This window comes from Podarcis melisellensis (assembly GCF_964234715.1).
Source record: "Podarcis melisellensis genome assembly, chromosome: 1".
NCBI classification, from domain to species: Eukaryota; Metazoa; Chordata; class Lepidosauria; order Squamata; family Lacertidae; genus Podarcis; species Podarcis melisellensis.
The window spans coordinates 130367198-130387917 of record NC_138528.1 but is presented as its reverse complement, the minus strand read 5'-3'; the positions used below and the strand labels follow the sequence as shown (position 1 = coordinate 130387917).

Below are 20720 nucleotides of genomic sequence, written 5' to 3'. Positions count from 1 at the left end.
CAACTCTTTCCTCCTTCTCTCTAACTCTCTGCCCCTCCCCTCCTTCAATAATTTTCCTGTGAGCATAGAAGCAGGTCAGTTTTTAAAATAAACAACCCCAAAACCATGACTAATAATAATAAAAACAACAATGAATTTTCTCCCTCTGTCCAGTCCTCGACATTCTCTACTGCTTCCCAAGTTTAGCTGATAAACCAGAAGAAAATGAGGCGAGAATAGCTACATTTTGTATTCAAGAAGTATACTGTAATCACCAATTCTGTACTTATATAGAACTTACTGCTTCGGGGAGGTGAGATATACAACAAATTGCTCTATACTTATTTGAACATCATCATCATCATCATCATCATCAAAGTTGGAAGCTGCTATTTGCTCCGATAGCCCAATGTCTACGTTTATGCCCTCATCCTGATGGCAGGGCATAACCCAAAGAAAGCTGAGCACATTTGAGATCTGAACAATGCCAGGCAGCTGCAAAAGGATATAATGGGACATATGTGTTGTTGCATAAAACAATTTTGCAAACAGTGGGGAGGAGGAAGGCAAGAGGTAAGATGCCTAGACCCCAACTAAGTTGTCGCAGAGGGACCAATGGATCAATAGGATCTGTTTCAAGGAGAGAAATCCAAGATGTCGTTTTAAAAAACTGAAAGATGAAATCGTATTTTCCTGCCTGTTATGGCTCTTAGTAGTAGGTAGGAATGGTAGTATAAGGTCTTCCTTATTTTCTTCATTAGGTTCCTTATTTCCCATTCCAATGAAATCATTATTTTGCAAAACAAGCTTAAGTTGCATTCTTACTATATTTCTGTTTGGGGACTTGATAGCAAAACCCACAAATAACGAAAAAACTTTCATTTCTTTTATTTCTGAGCCAACATACAAACTTGGCACTTAGAAGTGGTGTTTGGTCAGTGGTTGCAAATTTGTGTCTGACAATCTGTTTAGCTCCAGAAGAATTTGTGCTTCCTTTTCATACATCTGAAAAAGAGATAAGGCAATGGTGATTGCATACATTTCCTTCCAAATAACACAACAATGTCATCTTACAAAATTTGAATCATAGAATTATAGAGTTGGAATGGATGCTGACAGTCATCTAGTCCAACTTCCAGCAGTGCAGGAATCCTGACCGCAGCCGGGCTCAACCCACCAACTTTATTGTTAACAGCCAGATGCACTGATCTGTTGCGCCACAGACTCCCTTCATGGGGTACATAAAATTTATGTTTTCTCACCCAATTAATATGCTGGGGCATCTGCAGATGAATCAGGTATTAATATTTTTATAGGATGGGGGGATTGGTTTGGCTAATGCCTATGGATCCCAACGAAGTTGTGGTTTTGTATCTACAAAATGGGGGCCTCTGCAGGAAGGAGCCTGCTGAACTGGTCAAAACAGTTTGTCAAGTTGCTGGTCTTGTTTAACACCCTCATCTACGTGACCGAAGAGTCAGCTGTGTTACCATAGAGACAACTGGGTAATGTTGCTTTCCAAGAGGGGATAGGCTGTCCACACTCTCTCACCTGGCTGGAGGCGGCATCTTTTTTAAAGTAGAAGAAAAAGAGTTGGGGCTGCTCTGTGTGAGTTTGGCTGAAGCTGGAAGCAGAGGAGACACAGAAGCTTGACTGCCACTGTGTGCAGAATTGAAAACTGGCTTTGGGGTCTTCACCTTGGAAACTTAGTGGGGAGGCAATAGCTGTTGCTATTGCTAATGCTAAGAGTCCTATACTATCCTCAGTGTGTGTGTGTGTGTGTAAATAAAGCCATCCTAAAGACAGATTCTCCGCTGACCTTTGTTCCAAACAATTAAACCCTGAGTCTCTCGCTGCTCAGATATTACGGTGCATGCAGTGAAATTACTCATCAAAAGGAAAACACTCACCTGCTGCCACTCTGCTTCTGTGCTGTGTTTATAGCCAAGTAAGTGACACATGCCATGAGCAACTGTTACCTGTGCAAGGGGGAAAATATTTCAGAGTTTCACTTCTGCCCCCCGTGTTCAAGGACCACATTTTATTGGAAACAAACAAAATAATGAACAGGTGACTTTGCTCATTATAATTCTCTTCCATGGTTTTAGGGCTAGGCTTTTCCTACCAAGTTACATGGAATTCATTTCATGGAAGTCACTGGGGCTTGTCTCAAGAATAAGCAGGCTTGCTTTAGAAAGCAAAAGATATTTGTTCAGTCTTTTACTGAAATTCAGTTGTGTTTCTTCTCTTGTCATGTGTCTTAATTGGAAACCAAGCAGAAGGCAAGGCTACAATATACACACTAAGGAAATGTGTTGCAGAGGAGAGGAATGAGACAACCAGCCAAAATGTTTACTTTTCAGAGATCACCCATCTTATCTATCTATCTATCTATCTATCTATCTATCTATCTATCTATCTATCTATTACTCAATCATTACATTTATATCCCACCTTTGCTGCAAAGAGCTCAAGGTAGCGTACTTCCCCCTCCATTTTTATCCTCACAACAACCCTGTGATAATACTGTGGTACAGAATCAGAGAATGGTAGAGTTGGAAGAGATCCCAGGGGTCATGCAGTCCGACGGATGGCCTTCCAACCTCTGCTTAAAAACTTCGAAGGAAGGAGAGTCCACCACCTCCAGAGGGAGACCATTCCACTGTTGAACAGCTGTTACCATCAGAAATTTATTCCTGAAGTTTAGTTGGAATCTCCTTTCTTGTAACTTGAAGCCATTGGTTTAAGTCCTACCCTCCAGAGTAGGAGAAAACAAACTTGCTTTATCTTCCATGTGACAGACCTTTAGGTACTTGAAGATGGCTATCATATTCCCTCTCAATCTCCTCTTTTCCAGGCTAAACATACCCAGCTCCTTCAACCATTTTTCACAAGGCTTGGTTTCCAGACCCTTGATCATCTTGGTCACCCTCCTCTGCACACCTTCTAGCTTGTCAACATCCTTCTTAAATTGTGGTGCCCACAATTGGACACAGAACTCCAGGAGTCCATTTGAGGGTGTGGGTAAGGAAGCAAGCTGTAATGGTTCTAGGGGTTGCTCGTGCGTAAATCGTCGCCACACCTGGCTGGGCTACCTGGGTGAACCCTTTCTGTCTGGACAGCCACTCACCCGTGGCTGTCTCAATCGCTGGCAGAATCCGTCAGTGAGCGTTTCTTGAACTTCTTCCAGCAAAGAAGTTCTTTGATGCCAAGTCTCCTCCTACTCTCCCTGCGTGGAAGTATTCTGCGCAGGGAGGGTGTGGGCAGCGGAGGACCCGTGCTCTCCCCGCTGGTCTCTGGCGAGGAGTCCTGGAGCCCCCTCGCCGATTCCCCCATCTGCCCCCCTTCTCCACTGGTGCTACGCTGATTTCCTTCCCCAGCAGATGGGCTGCCTCTCTCCCTACTGGGACCCTCTCCGGCATCCCTCTGGAGCCTTCCCTCCGCCTCTGGCTCCGATGGCAGTTCCCTGACACAAGCTCTTAGCATTGGAGGCAGGGGTACGGTTGCCCTTGGTGCCCTGACTGATGCATTCCTAGGGCAACTGTGGCGAGCAGCCGTAGTTGTGCAGACTGTCTTAGGGAGCAAAGCTTTCCTTCCCTTGACATTGAGATCATGAAGTAGCACAATGGCTTAGATGAAACAAAATATGCCCGCAATTTATTTATTTTTGGTGAAAATCTAATAGTATACATAATGCTAGAACGAAGCGAGGAAATAAAAGAAGCTTCTTTTGTAAATTGAGACCAAGCAAGTTTTAGGGTAACTTGTCAGAACTCTAAAGATAAAAACCAACTCAAGTAGCAGGATAACTGAATTAGTAAACATATACTTACTGTAAGAATACTGTAGAAATCTTCCTTATTCTCCTCACACTCTTGATAGATATGTTCTACTCCAAGAAAAATGTCTCCCAAATTGTATTCACCTCGAGCACAAGGCTGAGGCAGCTCCCCTGCTGTCAGATTCTGTGAAGGGAACAGGCCCAAACTATGATCCAAAAGTTACAGATACATATTTGCAAAGTTCCATAAATTTTTTGAACATTCACAATGGGTGTCAATGCAGAGATGACATATGTTGAAACACAATATTGATTTCTAAGCTCCCTGCGACTAAAGGAGCTCGTGTGATTGCCTCTGGGCCAGGAAACTGGAATGGTCTGGTTTTTATCTGCATTCTCATTGTGTGGGCCTGGCAACCCACAAATTATCAGCTTTGCAGCACGATCCTAACCATGTGTACTCAAAAGGAAACTGATTTTAGTGTGGCTTCTAATTAAATATACTTAGGTCTGAAGCACTGTATCCAAATGTACTTTATATTTTATTTGTTGTTCTTACACTGTAAGCTATCCTGAGAGTTCCAAATGATTTCAGGGACAAGATATTAAATTTTGTACATAAATAAATAAGTGTACTTTGGAGCAGATCATGCTGAACACCACGTGATATGGTTGCTTTGCTGCACTCTTAAACATACTTATTCCGTGGGGTTTATTGAAATAAGAACATTTAGAACAGTGCTTTCTTAGCTGTAGAGCAGAATTAGTATCTTACATTGTAGGATTATTTGGATGAATTGTGGAAAAGTAAAGCTATAAGCATAACAAAGTACTATATGGAAGTACTTTCCAATGGTGGTTAAAAAGAATGATGATGAATGGACCTGGTAATACAAATGATATATCACTTTATTCTTACAAATGAGCATTGCTTATACAGAAGCAGCTATTTGTTTTTAAAAAGCCACAGGTCTTCATCTTCCCCAAATTTAAATATTTCTATGCGGCGTCTGTGTTGTCCTCAAGTCTTAACAAGTATGATTGGTCCATCAAAGGCCCCCAATTACCCACATGTACTTGAAGCCTTAACACATTTTGTAATAAGTCCTATTGTCTTGTTCCTGTTCAAGACAAGCCTCATAAGACTGTTGCTGAACTGGAGAATCGTAAGCAAAATGTTTACCTCATGAAAAGGAAAAGATAACACATCAGTAGGGCTATCCTTCCATCTGTAGTTTCTGTTGAGCAGCTGTATGTGCCTGTTATTAACACAGATAACACCAACATCAAACTGCTGCACACCCAAAATGCGACGGATTTGTTCTATATTCTTGCGAAGCGGCACTCTCCTGATAGGGATGGCTCTCTGCAGGTTACGTATGAGCAGGCTCATATCTTTAAAAAGTGAAGACGATGGTCTGCAAAGTAGTGCTTTTCCAACATCATTAGACGGCAGTGATAGTTCCAGCAGCTGAAATGGCAGAGATTAGAATCGTTGCAGTAGGTTAAGTAACCATAGAACTGTAGAGTTGGAAGGGACTATGAAGGTCAACCCCCTGGATTGCAGGAATCGTTTGCCCAACGTGGAGCTCAAACCCACAACCCCAAGATTAAAAGTCTCATGCTCATGAGAGACAAAGGATGAAGAAGTAAAATCAGCAACGATACACTGGGCAAAAGACGTGGGTCATAATATACAATTTGTGTCATGGGAAAAGTTATGGAAAGTGGATTTACGATTTACTGCTTGATGTTCGTTAAAGGAAAATTGTATGAAAATTATGTACCGATGGTACTTGGTGCCGACAAGACTTGCAAAAATGTATTTAAAAATGTCTAATGGATGTTGAAAGTGCAAAGAGAATGAGGGTACATTTTATCATATGTGGTGGACCTGTAAGTCAGCAAAAGCCTTTTGGGAAATGATTTATAATGAGATTTAAAAAAATGTTTAAAATAACTTTTGTTTAAAAACCAGAGGCTTTCTTATTAGGTATAATAGGAGAAGAGATTCTGGAAGGAAAAAAGGCCATTTTTATGTACGCGACGACAGCGGAAAATGTTATATGTCCAGGGTTGGAAGGAAGAAAGAACCCCATTGAAAGAAGAATGGATATTGAAATGAATGGACTATGCAGAAATGGTGAAATTGACCGGGAAGATCAGACATCAAGAAGATAAAAATATTAAAAATGAGTAGATTAATTTTATAGAATATATGAAGGAGCATTGCAAATATTAAAAAACGTCAGGATTGGATTAGCACTTGTAATATAATTGATAAAAAGTATTGAAAAAGGAGATTTAATAGATTGGATAAAAAATATTTAGTTGCAGAAAAGAGAAGAGATAAATATTTGACACCAGGGAAAGGGTGGAGGAAAGTCAGGGTTGGAAGAACCCCAGAAAAATAGTGAAATTGTTATGGATGACTGCAATTAATATTCTATGCAAAAAACTTTTAAAATAAAATACTAAGATAAAAATAAGCAATCTCTTTTCCTGTAGGATCCCATCTAAGATGACATGCAGACTATCCCTCACCCCACCCCAATCTTATAACACTGTGTTCTAACCTGAAGCATATGTAACCTGAGGTACCACTGTATTTTAATCTTGTTTTTATGTTGTATTTTAATCAATTGTTTTAATACCTGGTGTTAGCCGCCCTGAGCCTGGTCTTGGCTGGGAAGGGCGGAGTATAAATAAAACTTATTATTAGAGTGGTACCTCGAGTTACATACGCTTCAGGTTACAGACGCTTGAGGTTACAGGCTCCGCTAACCCATAAATAGTACCTCGGGTTAAGAACTTTGCTTCAGGATGAGAACAGAAATCGTGCAGCAGTGGCAGCAGGAGGCCCCATTAGCTAAAGTGTACTTCAGGTTAAGAACAGTTTCAGGTTAATAATGGAACAAATTAAGTACTTAACCCGAGGTACCACTGTAGTTGCTTTTGAAAAACCAGTTTCTCTCTGATGGTCCTACTTGGCAATGTCTATGGCTGTGTGTACATATTCGCAGTTTACAACGTAGCTGGGTCATTCTTTTTCTCAGTTTGGGTCAAAGCTGGGTTTTTTTTTGGGGGGGGGAATGCATCCAAATGTGGTATTTCCTAAGAAACAGCAGGATAGGTACAGGATACATATGGATTGTGGCCAACCTCATGTGCTCACTGCTTCGCAAACCAGAAATGGGAGTAAATGGCAGTGTGTATGCCTATGTGCAGCTGAAACTTGTGGCAAAACTCTCAATTTCACAGCAAAAGGATGGCAATCCCAAAGAGAGATCACTGTACAAGGGATGAGTCATCCGCTGGCTGAATGTAATATTTGTATCAGGTGCTCATGACTGCTGCCTCTCCTGGTGGCTTTCAAAAAAGGGGTGTTGAGCCCCATAATAAAGAAGGGGGAAAGGTTATTGTGTGGATGAATGCACTGCGGGAAAAGACCAAAGGCAGAGGAAATCCATGGGACAGGTAAAGCAGCAGCGAGAGGCCCCATTAGCTAAAGTGGTGCTTCAGGTTAAGAACAGTTTCAGGTTACGAACCTCCGTTCTTAACCAGAAGTACCACTGTACAGTATTATAGAAGTACCACTGTACAGTATTATTATTAACTAGAGGTACCAATGTATTATTATTATTATTATAAATATAACAATAAATATAATTCTTCATCATCATCATCATCCCGTTTTCTCGAAGGTGCAATAAAGCGACACAGCTTACCTTCCCCCGCCCCGAGCGCGGCCCCTCGAGGGGAACCTCCGGCTCGCTCCGGATTCCCGGGCAGAAGGGAAGGCGAGCCCCGGCTTCCCCTCCGGAAGCTCGAGGAACTCTGATTTCCGGTATGGAGGCGCTTCCGCCATAGAGAAGGCGCAGGGAAAGAGCGCCGCCGACCCTTCCCTCCTCTCTGGCCGGCTGCGCGGGGCTGGCAGGGGGCGACACCTGCCTGCAACACCTTCGGGGCGGAGACTCGCTCGCTCGCTCGGGCGAAGAGACCCCTCCGATTGCCCCCCTTGCAAGAAGCCCACCCGGCCTGCAACTGCCCTCCTGCCCCGCTTGGACGCGTTTATTACCAATGCCATGTAATTAGTTTGATTGTAGGGAGAGGAACTCTTCAAAGCAAAGGTTTACCAAAAGCACCGAAACATTTACCAGCCGTACTTCTAACGGCCTGCCAAAGTAAAAGCACAACGGGAAAGACTAGATCATAGAATAATAATAATAATAATAATAATAATAATAATAATAATAATAATGATTTTTTATTTATACTCAGCCCATCTGGCTGAGTGTCCCCAGCTACTCTGTGCGGCTTCCAATCAAGTGTTAAAAACAATACAGCATAAAAATATGGAAGGCTTCATCATGCCTAAACATGATGGGCAGGCGCCCAAAGGACACAGCGATGGGACGCCAGCCAGGCGGCCCACGCGCACCGGAGGGACCTCTGCCCCGAGGAGACTGCTCCCACGCCGCCCGGCAACCCGTAGGCAGGGCGTCCCGGCGCGTCTCCAGGAGCAGCGCCACTTGGACCGGCCTCGCTGCAGGCCCCTGGTGCCCAGGGCTCCTTCAGGGGCCTTCGAGGGCGGCAGCACCCTCCTCGCGCCCCCGGGGGAGGGAGCAGCCCAGCGGCTTCTTCTTCCCGCCTATCGGAGGTCGAGGGGCGTCGCGGGCGCTGTGGAACTCCCTGCCTCTGGAGATGCCCCGCCGGCAGGCGCCTTCGCGGTGCTCTTTTCGACAAAATCTGAATCCAGGTGAACGTCACTATTTGAACTTTGCCATATTTTAAAAGGAGGGTCGTGATTCTTTTCGCCGATGTTGCTGTTTTATCTTTTTGCAAACCGCCCCGATGTTTCCTTGCAATTAAGCGGCGCCTAATTTGTTACGAAATAAACAGGCAAGCCAATAATAGGCTCGGCCTGCAAATCCCAGCAGCTGGACGGGCTTCCACGGCCCCGGAGAGACGCTGCAGAGGTATTGCACTTTTAGTATTCCTTTATGAATTTCGTACACGGCTCAGTTGTATCCATGATCATAATAAAAACACCGCCTCGAAAGCGTTCCCTACTGCGCATGCGCCTCGGGCGGGGGAGGCGGGGCCGGCCTCCACCTCGCGAACCCGTCCAGACGAGGAGGCGGGGCCCGGTTGCCGGGAGCGAAACGTCACTTCCGTCTCCTGCCCTGAAGAGGCGGAAGCTGCTGCCTGAGGGAGCCCGTCGTTCTGGGAGCGTCGCCGAAGCCTCTCTCGTGACGCGACGCTCGTGGGCGCCCAGCGGGGCAGAGGCGCTTCTGGGGCCCCGAGGCGGCTCTCCGCGACGGCGGCGGCGGGTGAGGAGAAGTGGCTCTGCCCCCGGCGCCCTTCCCGCGACAGTTCGAGGCTGGGGTGGGGCTGTTATGGCGGGCGGCCTAATTCGGATGTGCTCGTTTGCAGCCCGCCTTTCCCCTTGACAGGGACCCAAGGCGGCTTACGGATAGGAAAAAGGGCAGCTAAAAACATGGTGGGGGGGGAACAAAAACAACACGATCATGGGGTGGGGGAAGGACAGAGTTGGAACTGCATAAAAAACATGCCCATAAGTTCCTAAGTGTATTGTACTGGCCAAAGGCCATGACAGACTTCATAAGATAAAGCAGCATTCATAAGATAAAGCAGAGGATATGAGCCAACATCCATGATGAAAGAGAAGGAAGATGACAGACGCAAGCAAGAGTAAATCTAGCTTGATTTCAAATTAAACCCCCAAATCACCAAAATAATGTACAAGCTATTTTATCTAATGCCTTTTTCCTGATTCGTTACATATGCAAATAAAGGGTCTGAAAGCAATCTCCTTCACCTCTATGTAAGGGGTAGGCTAACCGATAAGGAGTGATGCCTGAGGTTAACCACAAATGCAAAGTCTACCTGCCTATGGGATCTTTTTCTAGCTGTCATCCAAGACTGCAGTGGGCTAAAAACGTGGATAATTACAACAAAAACAGCATGGTATCAACCCTTCTATTTATTATTTTATTTGACTCAATATTTCTATTCCGCTTTTCCATCAACAACTGGAGGCTTCAAAGCAGCTCACAGTAATCACAATATTATTGGAGGTGGTGGGAGAAACCATTGTAAACACTATTAATATAAAAAACAGCAGCGTATAAATACTGTAAAGCAAACAACAAGTTTCCTGGTGTGCACTGTAATCCAAAATGTTTGGAGGGCACCAGATTGGGGAAGGCTGGCTTGCACCCTTGTTGCTTCAGACAGCAGTGCCGCATATGACTACTGTAGATTCCGGCGTATTAGGCGAACTCTGCACCAGGCGGCTTTCTCCTGGTGGAGCCTGCAGCAGCGGGCTGCGCTTCGCGCAGGGAGAAAACTTTCGCTGTTAGTAATAAAACAGGACCTTCAGTAAATCTACAAGTTATTTAGGCTAAGGTGTTTAAATGTGTATAATTTATTATTTAAAATTGATGTCATGCTCAAACTGGTCTTGATGATGAGAGAACTGGTACTGACATGTTCAGTGGGATCTCTTGATCAAGAGCTTATGAAGAAAAGCTGTTTTAATGAAAAGGCTTTTAATAGAATAGGTTCTCATATTGTCATATTGTGATTAAATGTATTTATGATAGGTCCTTAATAATATGATTCAGCACTAGATGTAGCTGATGTGTTGCTAGAGCATATGTGAAATGTTTACATTTTCCTGAAACAATTTCTTAATTAAAAGAATTGTACTGATATTACAACATGTCCTATTTATTTTGTTTTGCAGATTATGAGAACAATGGGTTAGGAGTTGAAAGCTACCACATTCTAGGTGGGAGAATCTATTGCGTAGATGGCTGGTTGTGAAGATGAATCCCAATACACCATTTAGTGGACAGCCACCTGGAGTTTTCCAGACTCCACCTGGCACTTCAGCAGGAATATTTCCAGTTCAGCCACCATTCCAGTTCAGTCAGCTTCCTGTCTTTGGGCAGAACAGTGGTGGACTGTTAAAGAATCCAGGGTTTGCACCCCATTCTGACTTCACCATAACTTCAGGACTGCAACCTTCAGGGCAAGGTTTAGGATTTGGGCAACCCCCAGGATTTACCCAGCCTTTTTCCCTTGGACAAACAACTTCCTTTGGGACTTCTCTGCCAACTAGCTCTTCCATTGCTGGCAAGCAAGGATTCAATTTTAACCCACCTACGAATCTTGGGAGTTCTCAGAATACTTCTGGCTTTGGAGCTACGTCTGGAGAAACTTCTGGCAGTAGTTTTGGGAGGCCACATTTCAGCTTCAAACCCCCTGAGAATGCTTTGTTTCAGCCTATCTTTGGCACTGGTTCAGAACAAGAGAAACTGCCAAATCAGATAACGTCAACTCCATTCACATTTTCCTTACCAGGTGCTAGTGGATCTGGAAGCGTAGCCCCCTTTGGTATTTCTCAAGAGAGCAGCAGTTCAAGTGTAAATACAAGCATCAGCTTTTCAAAACCCGCAAGCAGTAATACTTTAGTGCCTTCATTCAGTAGTCCTTTACCAAGCAAGATCACAGAGGATGATAAAAAAAGACCAATAAGTCTTTTTGGAAACCCTGGTAGTTTTACCTCTTTTTCTAACTCATCTGTTGGGTCTTTGGGTCAAATTAATAAAGTAAGCAAACCAGAACATGAAGAATTGCTACCTTCAGGTGAGTCACTTCCGATCCTTAGGAAGGGAAAAAAGAGGAAAGAAGAGCAGGAGCCTTCTCCAAGAAGACATGATTATGATGCTGTGGATGAGCCAGAGCTGCTGGCAAGGAGCGAACATTCTTCCGTTAAGCCGCCAGTCAAGCTGAATCGGCCCCGTGGAGGTGGCCTCTTCAACAGAACATTGCAAGATATGCTGAAAAGCAATAAGAAGGAGTCCAAAATGGAAAGAGTTTCTCTAGAATCTGGAGAAATTGAGCAGACGAGTATGGCAGGGGGAACTCAGTCTGGTTTTGCAATGGTTAGGTCATCAGCAACAAAGAAAAAGGAAGAAAATAAGGCAGCACTGAAGGAAGGTAAGCATCAACCCCACCCCCAGCAAGAATTAGTATAATGAGGACATGGCAGTCACTTTTGATTTAAAACACATGCCACATGCTTTTGCCCAGCTGGGATGTGCCTTTGGACTGTGTTGATGCCTTTTGCTTTCCTCCATGGAAGACAGAGAGGTTGTGTGCGTACATGTGTCCTCCCTCCCTCCCTCCCTCCCTCTGACTTTCACATGGTTGGACAGTAGCCTGGTTTACCATGATCTGTCTTTTTCTCTTCTTCTGGCTCTGCTCATCACTGGCAAGTGGGCAGTCCCTGGAAGGTTGCCCATTTTTTCTCTGTTTTGTTTGTTGTTTTACATTCATTATTCTGTGGTGTCTACTTAATAATAAATGCTTTTAAAAAAATCTACATTAATGTTTGATATAATGAAAGGCTGTTTCTCCCCTTAAGAGTCTACCATCTCCAACCCTTTGCGTCGAAATCAGAACAGGGGGAGCACAGAGAGCCTTGGAGGCTTGTCATCAAGTGACCTTACAGTCATCCAGTACAAAAATATTCCGGACCATCTAAATAACAGAAATGTTATTGAGAATCACTTGAAGAAATTTATTCGATTCCAACGGATCCGTACCAATGTAAACAAAAAGCTGGCTATTGTACACTGTTTTGATCATGTGAGTTCTTAAATATTAATAGAAAATCAGAAGTGTTAAGCTTTTACATGCATAGTTTTTGTACAGATATGTGCTAATGTGGTGAAGCATGGGAAACAAATATAATAAATGATGATGATAATAATAATAATAATTTAGAATTATTCCCACTCATTCTGGAAATTCATGGGTTGACAGATAGACCTTTATAATATGGAAAATGTTGGTAGAAGGATAATGTTAGCTGCACTCTAACTAGGGCACAAGTCTTGTTGAAAGCAGTAGGATTTCAGGGTCTGTGACGAGGAGATGCAAATATTGTGGGAATCACCAGCTCAAACATTTCCTGCAGTTGTTTACTGGCAAGTATTGCCTGTTGCTCTATATATTCATAGTAAAAATTGCAGCCTTCTCAATGGAAAATTCCGGGGGAACAGTAACAGTAATTTTCAACAAATTAAGACAGGAAAGCCTTGACAGTACTAGTGTTTCAGAAGGAATGTAGTTATTTCTGCCCCTTAGAGACAAGAAATTGCACATCTTGCATAGAATGCAGAGGATTAATATTGGATGCATTCCTGGGTTTGGCACTTGACTATCCATCTGTTGAGGGTAGCAAGTAGGTTCACAATGGGACATTGGTTTCAGGGATGCATTGGGATCACTTATCAGATGCAGTGGGAACTGGTTCAGAAAGCTAACACTGCACACTTAATGAGGGGAAGCATGCTTTCCTAATGCCTTCCTAAAGAATATTTGGTAAAGTGGCAACGTGAACCTCGGTTTATACAAGGTGGACACATTTTGTGTCATTGAAGTGGCATTTGGACAGATGGTTCTTATAGAATTGTAGAGTTGGAAGGGACCCCGAGGAATAGCCTGGACACATAATATTGTTCTAAAAGGCCCATTGCAATATGCAGCTTTTTAACATTCTTCTTCAAAATGTTCTCTGGAGGTTCCTTTCGTGAATGTTCCTCCTGTTCGTTGTGAGGACATTTGTTCCACACAGTCATAGTTGGGTCTATTGCTTCTAACAGGAGGTGGTTTCTTGCATATTTGCAGTTCACCTTTACAGATTTTTGGCTATGTTTTATTCCTTGTGCGCTATTCTAATTGCTTTTCTGCTTAGTTGGCCCCTCACTGGGTGCAGTGCTTTCTCTTAAGTGGGCATGTCAGCTATAGTTTATCTCACACTGAGAGGTGGGTCCTACCAGAGAAGAAGGTGGGAAGCTCTGTATAAGCCCTGCCTCCAAAGCCTGTATGGGGGGGATGGTCTTCACAAAGTTGTTATCCTGTCTCCAAAGAGAAGGGATACTCACGGTAGGTGCAGTGTTTTGCTGACAAAGTTATCAGATATGTGATATACCATTCTAACCCCAACTGGCCCTTCTACTGAATACTGTTTTCCAGGCATCTGCAGTTTTGGCTAAGAAGAAAGCAAAGGAGTTACATAAAGAAATAGTGGCCTTTTGGCACAAGAAGAAAGCAAGTAAGTTACCTAATTGTATACTTGTAAAATGCCTGCTAGTGGGTTGGGTTTATGTTTCAGAGGAAGGGTCATGCATTGTACTGCTCTGAAGCGCAGCAGAGGCCACCATGGAGAGGGGCTGCTCCGGGGTGGCACCCTCCTTTTGGGGTGCTCGCTGCCTCTTGCTTTGAGTGCCTTTTTGTTTCCCCAAACTTTCTGTCCTTTTCACTTTGGTTGATGAGTTTTCCTTGGATCCTGCTTTCTCAGGGTTCCCCCCCCCGAGCTTTAATGTATTAGACGAAAATCCAAGCCGTGCCTCTGGCCACAGCAGTACTTTATGGAGCCACAGGGCCAGGCCACATCCATGGCTAGGGTGCAAAGTGTGTCATGGGGATGGGGGTGGCCACAGCAAGATCACTCCAGCAGCTTGGTTGAAATGAACCTTCCACTGATAATTTACTCAATGGAAACTCATTTTTAGAACTGTGTAAGTTTCATAAAAAGGGACAAAGGAGGAATCCAGAAAAAAGTGGAAATCTGATAGAAGCATGGTATAAAGGAATGCCCCATATTTGGCTTAGATGTGACTGGGTAGATGCCAGTAAACTGATCAGTAAAATGCTTCAGGAGCAAAGTGGTACAATGCACTTCAGTGCCATTAAAATTAATAGGGCTGTGTTAGCGGCTTTTGATGCCATCTACCGTAACATCCTTCTGGGCCGTCTAGAGGAGTTGGGACCTGGAGGCACGGTCATACAGTGGTTCCGCTCCTTCCTCCTGGTCCGTGTTCAGAAAGTGGTGTTGGGGGATGAGTGTTCAGACCCCTCCCAGTGGCTTCATCGGGGTTTGAGCTGGGTGACCATCAATATGCAGATGATACCCAGCTCTACCTCTCTTTCAAATCAGAACCAGTGAAGGTGATGAAGGTCCTGTGTGAGTGTCCGGAGGTGGTTGGAGGATGGATGGCGGCTAACAGATTGAGGCTGAATCCTGACCAGACAGAAGTACTGTTTTGTGGGGACAGGAGGCGGGCAGGTGTAGAGGACTCCCTGGTCCTCTATGGGGTAACTGTGCCCTTGAATGACCAGGTGTGCAGCCTGGGAGTCATTCTGGACTCACAGCTGTCCATGGAAGTGCAGGTCAATTCTGTGTCCAGGGCAGCTGTTTACCAGCTCCATCTGGTACACAGGCTGAGACCCTATCTGCTCACAGACTGTCTTGCCAGAGTGGTGCATGCTCTAGTTATCTCCCGCTTGGACTACTGCAATGCACACTATGTGGGGCTACCTTTGAAGGTGACCCGGAAACTACAACTAATCCAAAATGCGGCAGCTAGACTGGGAGCGGCTGAAGAGACCATATAACACTGGTCTTGAAAGATCTACATTGGCTCCCAGTACATTTCCGAGCACAATTCAAAGTGTTGGTGCTGACCTTTAAAACTTTAAATGGCCTTGGCCCAGTATACCTGAAGGAGCTTCTCCACCCCCTGAAGGCCTTCTGGCAGTTCCCTCACTCTGAGAAGTGAAGTTACAGGGAACTTGGCAGAGGGCCTTCTCGGTAGTGGCGCCCACCCTGTGGAACGCCTCACACCAGATGTCAAAGGATAAAACAACTACCATACTTTTAGAAGACATCTGAAGGCAGCCCTGTTTAGGGAAGCTTTTAATATCTGAAGGACTATTGTATTTTAATATTTTGTTGGAAGCCGCCCAGAGTGGCTGGGGAAACCCAGCCAGATTTGCGGGGTACTAGTATTATTTCTTGTAAGAGTTGGTTCATTGGTTGCGTATGAATAAAAGGTTTAATCTCTAGTCTTCTATGTCATTCAATTTGCAAAGGTCCTAATAAGAAAGACTATTCCTCTAAGGAGCAGAAGGCAGACGAAAGTGAAGGGAGGCAAGCCAGTGAACAACTGAGTCATCAGCATTCTCCACATAGCAAGTCCTTAATCCGTTCCGCTGGTAGCGGAAACTTGTCAAACAAAAGGTATGTGCCCATCAGTGGAGTCTTGGTATAAAAATTAACGTACTGTAATGTATCTGTCGTAAGTGCTGTTATTGTTAGATCAGAAATAGGGAATCTGTGGCCCTCCAGAGGTTGTTGGACTACAACTCCCATCAGCCCCAGCTGAAATGACCAGTGTTCTGGGATAATGGGAGTTGGGAGTCCTGCAGCATTGGGAGGGCCACAGGTTCTTCATCTCTGTTTTAGAGAGAGAGAGGTTTCAAACAGGAAAATCTAGTTCTGTTATGTAGCGGCAGTTTGAATATAAGGGCAATTAATGTAGAGTAGATTTTAGAATGGTGTCATTGAAGTCATTGCACTTGATGTGGTCCACTGCAGGCAGAAGGATCAGCAAAGGACATAACAAAACAAAGGATGTGACGGTCAACATGGGTTCCAGGTTGACCCATGAGGCCGTTCCCCACCAACCGCATCCACCTGCCACACACCTGACCTGTTCTTTTGCAAGTGGAGTCCCCTGTCAGCACTGAGCTTGCAAGTTCCATTTGGAAAAGGCTTGCATTCAAATCACCTCATTTTCAGAGTTGTTGGAAACAGAGCAAGCATCTTGGAAGACATGGTCCAGGCACCAGTCAACTGATTGGTGCTGGGAGCACACCTTCAAAGGAGGTTGCTGTAACTGTCGCTTACAGCAAATCCCCTTTGAACTTTGGCAGTTGTCAAGTGCCTGATGTCATCATAATGTCAAGCGACAGGTGGGTGGTGTTGCCCCCCCAGTCAAAGGTTGCCTGTGGAAGGATTAGGATCTGAAGATCTGGTCTGCCAGCCAGATCCAGTTCCATGCCCCATACCCTTGTGTTCCGTGCAATTTACATGCTCAACATGTCAGGCTGTTATGGGGAACTGGAAACTTCTGTGTGTCCTGAGTCCTGCCTAGCTCCTTCCGTTCCACTCAGTTGAGGAATGTGAACTTCTTTTAAAATGTCCGTCTCTTGGTTATAGTTCTCCAGCTAAGAAGCAAGGCCTTAAAAAGTCTCTGCAGTTTGAAGCCTATGCCTTTGACTCGGGATCTGAAGGCCATGGTCCAGAGATTTTTGAAGCCTCAGCATCCTCTCTTAGCAGCCTTGTGGGCCTAGTGGCTGAGACCTCTGAGGACAAATATCGTGTTCTAGACCAGAGAGATAAAATCATGCGGCAAGGTAAGAGTTTGTGAATTTGCATTGAAAAAATGTCTGGGATACATACAGGGCTGTCCAGGTGATTCACATCCACAATGCGAGTGGGTGTGAATGCATCACACAGCTGTGTAAATATCACCACAAAACAGTCATGGGGGAGTACGGGAAAACATTGAATTGATTCCTCCTGCACATAATCTAAATCTCATGGGATGATATTTAGGATTTAATTGACAAATCAGTTAGTTGATTAGTACAGTGGTGCCCCGCAAGACGAATGCCTCGCAAGACGAAAAACCTGCAAGACGAAAGGGTTTTTCGGGTTTTGCGACGCTTCGCTAGACGATTTTCCCTATGGGCTTGCATCGCAAGACGAAAGCCCATAGGGAAATCTCGGGGACCTTTTTTTAAATGCTGGCGGTGGGGAGCAAAGCCTTTTTCCCCCCTCCGGACTTCAGAAGAGGTCCAGGAAGGCCGGCGGGGGCGAAAGGCTTTGCTCCCCACCGCCAGCATTTTAAAAGCGGTCCGGGATAGCAGGGAAGCGCTTCCCGCTATCCCGGACGGCTTTTGAAGGCAGGCAGGGGGGGCAAAGACTTTTGCCCCCCCGCCCGCCTTGGGAAGAGGTCCTGGACTGTCCCGGGACTGTCCGGGGCGATTTAAAAGCCCCCGGACGGCTTTTGAAGCCTCCCCCCGCCGCCCGGCATCGGGGCATCGTCCCGATGCCGGGCGACGGGGCGAGAAAGCCTCCCCCCGCCGCCCGGCTTCGGGGCATCGTCCCGATGCCGGGCGACGGGGCGGGAAAGCCTCCCCCCGCTGCCCGGCTTCGGGGCATCGTCCCGATGCCGGGCGACGGGGCGAGAAAGCCTCCCCCCCGCCGCCCGGCTTCGGGGCATCGTCCCGATGCCGGGCGACGGGGCGGGAAAGCCTCCCCCCCGCCGCCCGGCTTCGGGGCATCGTCCCGATGCCGGGCGACGGGGCGAGAAAGCCTCCCCCCCGCCGCCCGGCTTCGGGGCATCGTCCCGATGCCGGGCGACGGGGCGGGAAAGCCTCCCCCCCGCCGCCCGGCTTCGGGGCATCGTCCCGATGCCGGGCGACGGGGCGGGAAAGCCTCCCCCCGCCGCCCGGCTTCGGGGCATCGTCCCGATGCCGGGCGACGGGGCGAGAAAGCCTCCCCCCCGCCGCCCGGCTTCGGGGCATCGTCCCGATGCCGGGCGACGGGGCGAGAAAGCCTCCCCCCCGCCGCCCGGCTTCGGGGCATCGTCCCGATGCCGGGCGACGGGGCGGGAAAGCCTCCCCCCGCCGCCCGGCTTCGGGGCATCGTCCCGATGCCGGGCGACGGGGCGAGAAAGCCTCCCCCCGCCGCCTGGCATCGGAACCATGTCCCGATGCCGGGCGACGGGGCGAGAAAGCCTCCCCCCGCCGCCCGGCTTCGGGGCATCGTCCCGATGCCGGGCGACGGGGCGAGAAAGCCTCCCCCCCGCCGCCCGGCTTCGGGGCATCGTCCCGATGCCGGGCGACGGGGCGGGAAAGCCTCCCCCCGCCGCCCGGCTTCGGGGCATCGTCCCGATGCCGGGCGACGGGGCGAGAAAGCCTCCCCCCCGCCGCCCGGCTTCGGGGCATCGTCCCGATGCCGGGCGACGGGGCGGGAAAGCCTCCCCCCGCCGCCCGGCTTCGGGGCATCGTCCCGATGCCGGGCGACGGGGCGAGAAAGCCTCCCCCCGCCGCCTGGCATCGGAACCATGTCCCGATGCTGGGCGACGGGGCGAGAAAGCCTCCCCCCGCCGCCTGGCATCGGAACCATGTCCCGATGCCGGGCGACGGGCCGAGAAAGCCTCCCCCCGCCGCCCGGCTTCGGGGCATCGTCCCGATGCCGGGCGACGGGCCGAGAAAGCCTCCCCCCGCCGCCCGGCATCGGAACGATGTCCCGAAGCCCGGCGGCGGGGCGGGAAAGCCTGGGCGCGCTTGCAACTCTCCGCAAGGAGCGCGCTCCTTGCGGAGAGGTCCGCGCCTCTCCTGGACCTTTTCTGAAGGCAGGCGGGGGGGGGCAAAAGTCTTTGTCCCCCCTGCCTGCCTTCCCAGGGGCTTTTAAATCGCCCCGGACAGCGGAGAAGTCCTCCGCTGTCCCGGGCGATTTTAAAATGCCGCCCGCCAGAAGAGGTCGGGGGAAGGCGGTTTCCATAGGAACACATTAATTGATTTTCAATGCATTCCTATGGAAAACCGTGCATCGCAAGACGAAAAACTCGCAAGACGAAGAGACTTGCGGAACGAATTAATTTCGTCTTGCGAGGCACCACTGTATAATTTAACTGACTAATTAGTTAAAACTAAAGAAGTACAGTGGTACCTCGGGTTAAGTACTTAATTCGTTCCGGAGGTCTGTTCTTAACCTGAAACTTCTTAACCTGAAACACCACTTTAGCTAATGGGGCCTCCTGCTGCTGCCGCGCCGCCGGAGCACGATTTCTGTTCTCATCCTGAAGCAAAGTTCTTAACCTGAAGCACTATTTCTGGGTTAGCGGAGTCTGTAACTTGAAACATATGCAACCTTAAGCGTATGTAACCCGAGGTACCACTGTACTCCATGCTAGTCTTACATGCTGTATAAATACCAATTTTTCCGGAAGACCGAAGGTATGGAACTAAAATATTTCCTTTGGGGTGGGGTGGGGAGAAAGAAAAAAAAATGAAGATACTGAAAACTCTTAACATAGTAACAACACAATCCTAAACATGCGTACTCAGAAACATGCCCTAGTGAATATAATGAGACTTACTCCCATGTAAATGGGGTTAGGATTGCAGCCTAAATTAGAATGCCCAAAGATATTTAGCAGTTTCCTATAAACCCCTGCCCCATGTTCTCTCCATACATTCCTTCAGCATGTGTCCCTGTTCCCATTCTCTGCATGTTCAACAAGGTGAGAAGGCTCTCTGTGCTTACAACTAAATGTCCATAAGGAGTTTCTCCCAATCAGGGGATTCGGCCTCCTTGGTCTGTGGTGACCTGGAAATCTTATGCCTGGAACAGTTATGCCTGGTAGGTAGGGGTGCAGTCAATAGCGACAAATCTGCTCCAGGTCAGGCGAATGGAATCCTGGAAGAAGGCTACAGTCTCAGCTCAAGCAGCCGTGACGGATGACCATCCAACCTCTGCTTAAGAGCCTCCAAGGAAGGAGAGTCCACAACCTACTCAGGGAGTCTGTTCCATGTTGAACAGCTCTTACTGTCGGAAAGTTTTTCCTGATTTTGAGTTGGAATCTCCTTTCTTGCAACTTGAAGCCATTGGTTCGAGTCCTGCCCACCAGAGCAGGAGAAAACAAGCTTGCTCCATACAGTATTGAAGCTGTGCAGATTACCTGTATTCTGCTCAAGTATATTATTAATTCGTTTGGTAAAAGAATGTGTTTTTTTGAAATGGAAAATTTTCCACGGGAAAACTTTTGGTGGCAGAAAGTTTTCCATCCCACAACATTATCATAGAGAAGGATCTCCCAGAGGGTTCCCTGTGCGTGTAAATGGAGTGTCACTTTAAAAGATCCGGGCCATTATAAAGGCTGGTTCATTCTTAGAAATTCTATAAAAAGGATTCCCCCCTCCCCAGTTAGATGATCATTTGTACCAAGTTAACATTTTTTCATGATAAATGCAAAAGATCCCCCGGGGCAGACTATTGAAACTT

The 20720-nt window shown here is 46.9% G+C and overlaps 2 protein-coding genes across 2 annotated transcripts in view; one reads left to right on the top strand and one right to left on the bottom strand.

The window, feature by feature from the left end:
* Positions 1-852: 852 nt before the first annotated feature.
* Positions 853-7601, bottom strand: YBEY (ybeY metalloendoribonuclease). Its single transcript, XM_081899253.1, has 5 exons — positions 7489-7601; positions 4944-5231; positions 3813-3944; positions 1890-1958; positions 853-984 (listed from the first exon to the last, which is right to left on the bottom strand). The coding sequence occupies exons 2-5, from the start codon at positions 5151-5153 to the stop codon at positions 898-900; spliced, it is 498 nt and encodes a 165-aa protein (XP_081755379.1). The 5' UTR covers positions 5154-5231; positions 7489-7601; the 3' UTR covers positions 853-897.
* A 2931-nt stretch (positions 7602-10532) lies between these two features.
* MCM3AP (minichromosome maintenance complex component 3 associated protein) overlaps positions 10533-20720 on the top strand; it is a 44660-nt gene continuing 34472 nt past the window's right edge. The window contains exons 1-5 of the mRNA XM_081901539.1: positions 10533-11791; positions 12219-12442; positions 13835-13913; positions 15734-15881; positions 16863-17059. Of these exons, the coding sequence (XP_081757665.1) occupies positions 10615-11791; positions 12219-12442; positions 13835-13913; positions 15734-15881; positions 16863-17059 (1825 nt within the window). The 5' untranslated portion in view covers positions 10533-10614. The remainder of the gene's footprint in view (positions 11792-12218; positions 12443-13834; positions 13914-15733; positions 15882-16862; positions 17060-20720) is intronic.

Coding starts and splice junctions, on each gene's coding strand:
- YBEY (XM_081899253.1), bottom strand. CDS start 5,153: ATGAGCCTGCTCATACGTAACCTGCAGAGAGCCATCCCTATCAGGAGA. Junction 3,945..4,943: donor TATCTTTTCCTTTTCATGAG/GTAAACATTTTG, acceptor TTCCCTTCACAG/AATCTGACAGCAGGGGAGCT. Junction 1,959..3,812: donor ATTTCTACAGTATTCTTACA/GTAAGTATATGT, acceptor CCCCTTGCACAG/GTAACAGTTGCTCATGGCAT.